This window comes from Palaemon carinicauda, chromosome 34 (assembly GCF_036898095.1).
Source record: "Palaemon carinicauda isolate YSFRI2023 chromosome 34, ASM3689809v2, whole genome shotgun sequence".
Classification (NCBI taxonomy): Eukaryota; Metazoa; Arthropoda; class Malacostraca; order Decapoda; family Palaemonidae; genus Palaemon; species Palaemon carinicauda.
In genome coordinates this window covers 44,965,181-44,972,680 of record NC_090758.1, presented here as the reverse complement: position 1 = coordinate 44,972,680, position 7,500 = coordinate 44,965,181, and the positions used below count along the sequence as shown (strand labels likewise).

Below are 7,500 nucleotides of genomic sequence, written 5' to 3'. Positions count from 1 at the left end.
CGTGGGGCTAGTCAAATTTATTGAAGGGGCTACTACAGCCAAAAATTTCGGGAAGAAACGTCGATAGAATCCTGCCGTCCTTAAAATACGTTATAATTGCTTCCTCATGGGGGGGGTGGGGGGGTGGATGGTCGATACTTTGCTAATTCTTTCGACATTATAGCCTACCGGATTGATTAGTCTTTTTTTCTACTTCAAATCCCAAGTAGCAAACTCTCTCCTTTCCAAATTGGCTCTTCTCCAGGTTAATCAGCAAGTGTGCTCCTCAGAGCTTTTTAAATACCTTCTTCAGGATTCAGAGATGTTCTTCCTAGGTCGATGAATATACTACAATATCATCGAGACTTATGCCTGTTCCTTCTTTCAACACTAGAAGGTTATCCATTACTCGTTGCAAAGCAGCGGGGCTGTCATTAGGACGAAAGGCATAACGGTGTATTGATATAACCCAAATAGGGTTATAAAAGTGATAACAATTTTGCATTGTCATCCAAAAGAATTTGATAATAGCCTTTTAACAAATAAACCTTGGAGACGAACCTTGCTTGTCCTTATTGTTGAGTAGGTGGTCAATGAGCAGCAATGGGTAATTATCGGCCACACTGGTCAAATTAAACTTTCGGTAGTTTATACACATCCTAAAAAATAAGTCCAGTTTTTTCACTAATAAGTATGGAGAGCTGTAGGGGCTAGAACTCTGTTGGGCTAATCCGTTTTATAACAAATAGTCCGTTCCTTTTCTCATGGCCTTTCAGTGATATGGCGATAGTCAATACTCACGTTGTTTAAATGGTCTTTTTATTGTTTTGAGGTGTATCTCATGCTTCGTCAGGTTGGTTCGTTTTGCGAAGTATGAGACAATTTTATGGAAACTTCTGATTAATCGTCTTAATTTCTCTTGTTGCTCCTGGTTCAAATGAGTTAGTTTCTCTTCCTGGTTCTGAATGATGGAAGAAATACTCACATTACTTACGGCCTCTAACTTACATCCATCGTAGTCTTCCATGGATGGTATGGTTTGTGCCATACACACTTGTGAAGTTTCTTTCCTGTTTTCGCTTAAGTGGCGCTTCAGTCGGCAAACATGTACTCTCCTTTGCCTTTCCCTACTTCCTGGGGTTCCAGTAACGTAGGATAGGTCACTGATTATCCCCAAAATCTTTTATGGTTCCTGGAACTTGTTGGTGGGTGGGAATCTCTTTATCAGCAAGAAAATTAATACCTGTTGTCCTACTGAAAATTGTCTGCCCTTACTTGTCATATGAAGCCTTTTCTGCACTTTTTCTTAACTCGTTATAAGGTTTTCTAGGGAGATTTCCCTTCTCTCGCCAATCCTTGTCCTCAAATTCTTGACATATTCTCCATACGTTTCCTGTCGGTCCTTCAATTTTTCTGCTAACATTTCAATCAGTCATTATACTTGTCGTCCAAATACCATTCCATTCTGGGTACATACTATTCTTTCTTGATAAGCGTTACATTCATCAAATAACATCTACGGTATTCCGATATCCCATTCATTCCCTGTTTCGTTGCAGAACTTTGTTAACAAACTTATCTAAGTTTGATGAAACCTCTCTTCTGCACCTCTGGTCTCCAGATGATAAAAAGTTTATGGATGTTGATTCACATCCAACAGTTTCACTACGTCCTGAAATAATTAGTGAAAAAATCTAGTACCTTCTAAGAGTTTTTGGGGAATGATGTTCCGAACGGGTTTGGCTTCAGGGTATCTTATCACTGGACACATCATGGTTATCATATATTCATGACCTTTTCTCTTCCTTGGTAAAGTTCCCACAATGTTGATCATTAACTTTCTTCTTTGTCTTCTTGTCTAAACGTAAGTCGTTCCTGTCCTCTTGAGGTTACTCGGGAGTCTTCCTCTTGCATATCACCAAGGGAACCCTCCTTTTGCAAAAAAATTCCTCAAAGTTCATTTCTTCTTCGATTTTTTATTTTTTTTTTTCATCAGGCACTTTCTTCGTCATACTCCTTGTTGTCACACAACTAGGAAACAGATGCGGGAGTCCTTCTCGAGTTCAGTCATAGGAGTATACTTAAATGGTTTCTCCGTTATAATGGGAAAAAGCACGGACGGTGCTCCACCAACCTCATTACCCAGCTGGACTTCTACTTCTTCGTCAGCCAAATAATCCTTTAGTGCAAAATCAAAATTACCTGTCACAAACTCACATGACAGTTTCAAATGGCAAAAAGGGGTAACTTCTTATTTTCCTATTCCCTTCAAAATAACCGATTGTCCTCTGAGAGACTGCACCACCAACGCCTGTGTTCCTTGTATCACCACACTATGGTTGCAACTCGTGTCGAGCAATATTGGACCGGGGTTCACTCATCCCAGTCTATTGTATGAATAAATATATGGTTTAAAGGTATCCACGCTCTTTGGGTTTGTCCTCTTCATCGTGCAAATGTAGCGGGGTTTATTTTCGTCTTCACCCTTTCCGCTCTTATCACACTTACAGCAAAAAATATTAACCTTTTGCACGTCTTGGAGGAGAACGATACGACAATTGTCGCTGTGGTACTATCACATTCTGCAAAGGAACAGTATCAATGCTACTTTCGTTATAAATTTTGAACGGGTTCACATATTTATTACTGAACTGGTTTCCATGGTTCGGGGAATAATTGACACTTGGTCGGAAGAACGGTTGAAACTACATTTCTGAGGAGGGTTTACGACTGATAATATTATAATCTTCGCTCAGTTAAGCGGCTTGATCAAGTCTCCTTACCTCTCTCTCTCAAGTAGGTTTGAATATGTTTAGGAATTCCTCGTAGATATTGTTCTAGTACTATCAATTTTTCTAAATCAGCCATGTACTCACATTAGCTGCCTCTGTTCATCTCTTAAAATATTGCTGTATCTTTTAAGCGTAATTAAGGAAAATAATCTTCTCGTTATTCCTCAAACTTCAGGACCTTTCATCATAATATTCAGAGGTCATATGTTGCACTTATAGTATGTTCCTCTTCACTTCTTGATACTCCTTCCTCTGGTCCTGAGATAAGGACAGATAAGGACTGCGAACTGGACAGATAAGGACTGCGAACTTTCCAAAGGAGTACTCTTTACAATAACTCAGACTATTTATCTTCTGGCCATTGCATCGTCAATGTGACCCTTTCAAAATGATCGAAAAATTTGTCAGGAGCCTCTTTTGTGAGCCTTGGAATTAACCTCTGGGTGTTCATCACAGTAAACACGGTATAGTGCATAGTAGGTTTCACCTCTGTCTGCGTTGCAGACTTTGCACTGGCATTCAACAGTTCTAATTCTCTTGTGTGTCGTGCAAATTCCATTTTCTCTTCCCTCTCTTTTTCTTCTCGTTTCTGTCTCTTTTTCGTATTTTCTCTCTTTATCTTCCATTCTCATCCCATGTCTTCCTACTTCTCTGGCTTCTTCTCTTTTTGCTTCCTCTTGTCTTGTTTTGATTTCCCTCGCACGTTGTGCTACTACTTTCTCTTCTGACATCATCTTTAACTTAGTCAAATTCTACTTTGCTGCAATTTGTCAAATCTCAGTCTCTGCTTCCCTATCTGTTTCAATCTTTCGGTTTGTGGTTGACTGGTCCTTGCTTTGCTACAAAGTCTTCTTCAGCCTCCTCCAACAGTTCATGAAACTGCTACAATATCTTCTACAGACAATTTCCCCGAGTTTATCAACGCATCTAAAGCTAGACACTTGATTTATTCTTTAATCATCCCTCTCATTGCAAGACCACCATATGCCCTTGGAATAGAGAGCCAATGAAATATAGTTACATTAGCTTCTGAAAATTCCTGAACCTTCGAGTTTCTCAAAAACTCTTGGATATTATACTGTCCCATCTTGTATTTTATTATATCTAATACCTCTCCAAAACTGTCCTAACAATACACAAAATCCTATCAACACGAAATTGTTCAAACCTTCAACGAGAACACAGCCCTGTTATCATCAATACTTGAAGCAGACTCACTCGATCCCAGAAATCTGGGCACCAGAAATTTATTATAATATGGTTACGTGGTCTAGGAACCAAAATATAGTAATATATATATATATATATATATATATATATATATATATATATATATATATATATATATATATATATATATATATATATATATATATATATATATATATATATATATATATATATTAGGCTGGTAAACTATGCCTCCTATCGAGTTCCAAACTTACATATTTGTTTTTACATTAGACCGTTTATTTTAGAAATATCAATACCTGAGCTCTGAGACAATTAAATAACTCCCCTAAAGCAATATATATTTACATTGGATATCCAATGGTCTCTTAAGTACACTGAAAAAAGGCCGGTAATTATTATTAAGAACTATACAAACAACCTCTTACTTCAATTCTTTAACTGGAATACGAGAGAGTACTGTAACATACACTGTTGATTGAAATTATACACTCTTTACATGCAAATAAATATATAGTTTATAAAAATTACAACACTTTGAAAGAATATACATAAGGAAAAATCACTCTGAATACTAAGACTGAGCAAAACTTAGATTAGGACAAAAGAAATGTTACACTGAGAATTATATAATCACTTGACTTGAAATATTATATATGCATAAAGCCTTAGACTAAGATGAAAAAAAATAAATACATATGAAAAGTATATAATAACTTGTTTCACTTGAAATTAAATTCTACACCAACATTTCATCTTGATACTTAATGAAAATAGATAACCTTTAACACTCTAAGGATTAAACTCTCCAAAAAAAAAATACACAAAATAGCAGATAAACTTACAATTTACCTCACACAAAGATAAGTCAAAATAAATTTTCTTCACATTTTGATATGAATCTCTCAGGGCCAGTTTCAAAGATTTACACAATTCCAGCACTAATTGCAACACAATAAATTCAAAATGTTGATTTTTTAAAGATTTTATCCACTTCAGACAGTAATGTAATTTTTTTTATAACAGTAGAAAAAAGTGAATTTTTTGGCTTTTGAGTTTGCCTTCCCTATTCGTTGTAACTCGGATTATGTAGCTTTGTGGTTTATTTACACCAATATATAGGCTACCACGGCCTTAATGGGTTAACGTGTAGGATTTTTACATATATACTTAGAAGCTGTTCCTTATTTTAAACTAAGTTTTCTTTGGGTGGCCAGACTCGCAATATATGCTTGGAATTTTCTTCTAGGAAAATGTCTTTATTTGATGTCCTTTTAACTACGTATCTCGTGTAGTAGAATTCTTTATTTTCATGTAGGAATGGTATTTCATCTCATTGACAAACATTTTGTGTGAATGATAGAGGGCGTGAAATCTAATTTGTTGTTGAAGTGATGGACAGCGATTTGCGGTCAAGGTTAGATTTACTAGGTTCAGATTTCAAAATTTTTCTATTGGAGAAGGCAGATAAGAGTGCAAGACACAGAACACCTTCTAGAGTAGTGCACTGATAGTGACGTCACTGGCAATAGTGGAGAAGAGAAGATGGTTATATGGCATCGGAAAGTCGACAGCAGCAACATGTGATGAGGTATTCTATGTGTTGCAGAATTGCTCCTTCTGAAGCGAACCAATCTCGTGTAATAGTGTTGTTGGCGATGTCTGTCATGAACCAGTGTTAAAAGTGTATCATACCTAAGACCACTCGTAGTGCTTAGACTGTCTAAGGTTTCAGAAATATCTGAAGGACTTTTACCTTCTCAGGTAGGGGGCTGACTTCTCCACTAGTGATCTGATGCCCAAAGAACGATACTTCATTGATGCCAAAGGTACACGTGTCGTACCGGACTACAAGGCCGCTTCATTGTAGATGGTCGAGAATGATGAGTAACTGCTGGGGGTGTTCCTCTTTGAAGGAAGAAAATAGAAGTAAGTCATCCACGTAACCTAAGCAGAAGATAAGGTTCTATGAGTTGCCTTTCATGAGGAGTTAAAAAGTGACTACATTATTACGAAGGCCAAAAAGAAGAGTAATTGAAGGTGAACTTACTGAAAGGGTTGGTGATGGTTGTCTTCAGGAGGTCTTAAGGGTTCATGATCACCTGATAATAGGCCTTTAAGAGGTTGAGCGAGGAAAAAAAATTGCTTTTGCAAGTCGGAGATAATGTCATCGATGTGTGTGAGAGGATAGTGATATTTTTCTCTCTGCATGTTCAGATACAGTAATCCCCACAAGGGAGTAGGGAGCCTTATTTCTTCAGGAATATGTGTAAAGGCGAGGACCACGGGCCTGAGTCCTTTAGGACATGGCCCATTTCTTTTAATCTGGTGCATGTTAGTTTAGCAATATTCAGAAGGTCCAGTGCCAGACGCCTGAACATGGCAACGGCTGGGGTCCCCATCTCCTTGAATGGAAGATAAATACTTTCCTTCGCAACAACCTTGGCTGTTTGGTGAAGTTCAGTATGGCAGACTTACGGGTACAACGTGAGGAGGTGGGTGTAGGGACCCATGGGTGCACTGATGTTGAACAGATGTCGACAAGTAGAAGTCAGTGTCGACTAATCGTAGATGCCCCACAACAACCAAGAGGTGTAAATGTGCAAGGAAATACACGCAAAGTGTCAACAATGTTACGTCAGCAACAAGGAATTCCCATTGGTTTTTAGCACTCTTAAACCTTAGAATAAATGTTTAGTACCCTGGTCTGTTGATCTCAGATCCGATGAAGGCTACCTGGCAGACATGATCAGGCGTAGAATGACCTCGTTGTATCGTGGAGAGTGACTTTAGTAGGTGGAACGGTAATCTCTGGTGTCTACAAGAAATCGCACAAACGTACCAGCAGCAAGTAAAAAGAAAAGTTAGGTGATAGAGGAAACCACTAACGCAAGCAATTGCTTACTTACACATTTTTTATCTACACACAGCCATCCACACATTTTTTCGTAGCATCCTAGATGTCGGAGTGGTATTAGCAGAAATGCCGGGTTGATGTGCATCAGGAAATGACCAGAGAGGACGTTGTTTCGGGAGTGAGTGAGGGGAGATATTTGTGGGTGGAGGGTGGCTCTGACACAGGCCTAGCATATCTTAAGGCAAGCATCTGTGCGTTACGACACTTACGTCAACATCTGTTGGTGTTAGATAGGCCTCTTCTTTGTCATGAGTTGAGTCCCTGAGGAAGGTAAAGTGCCAGTCCATAAAGTCACCGACTTTCGTGATGAGGTCCTTCATGGGTAATGTATTATCATCTGGGATGTAAGCACGTAGAGTTTTGGGTGGGCTTAGTACCCAAAGGGTACGAAGTAGGCTCATTTCAAGAGGAGAGCTGTCTTCTGAGGATTTATAATGATCAATACTGGTTACTTCCCTAAGAATGGATAAAACCTTTTGGTCTCCGTACGTCTTTTGAGAAAGCTGGAAAGCTTGGCTATATGGGTGGCGAGCAAATATGAGTACAACTGCTCCATGAGGTATTTTTTAAGGCCATCATACTCTATTGGGGCATCCACTTTGTCGCAAAGTCAATCAAAGA

At 38.5% G+C, this 7,500-nt stretch overlaps 3 protein-coding genes across 5 annotated transcripts in view; 1 reads left to right on the top strand and 2 right to left on the bottom strand.

Moving 5' to 3' along the window:
* The window catches only part of LOC137626514 (uncharacterized), a 25,093-nt gene extending 23,340 nt beyond the window's left edge, over positions 1-1,753 (bottom strand). The window contains exons 1-2 of the mRNA XM_068357558.1: positions 1,681-1,753; positions 974-1,113 (exon numbers count right to left, since the gene is read on the bottom strand). Coding sequence (XP_068213659.1) covers positions 974-1,113; positions 1,681-1,753 — 213 coding nt within the window. The remainder of the gene's footprint in view (positions 1-973; positions 1,114-1,680) is intronic.
* The window catches only part of LOC137627133 (tyrosine-protein phosphatase 10D-like), a 591,968-nt gene that overhangs the window by 91,525 nt on the left and 492,943 nt on the right, over positions 1-7,500 (bottom strand). The window lies entirely within an intron of this gene.
* LOC137627131 (tyrosine-protein phosphatase 10D-like) overlaps positions 1-7,500 on the top strand; it is a 139,662-nt gene that overhangs the window by 37,617 nt on the left and 94,545 nt on the right. The gene's annotated exons all lie outside the window — the stretch shown is intronic.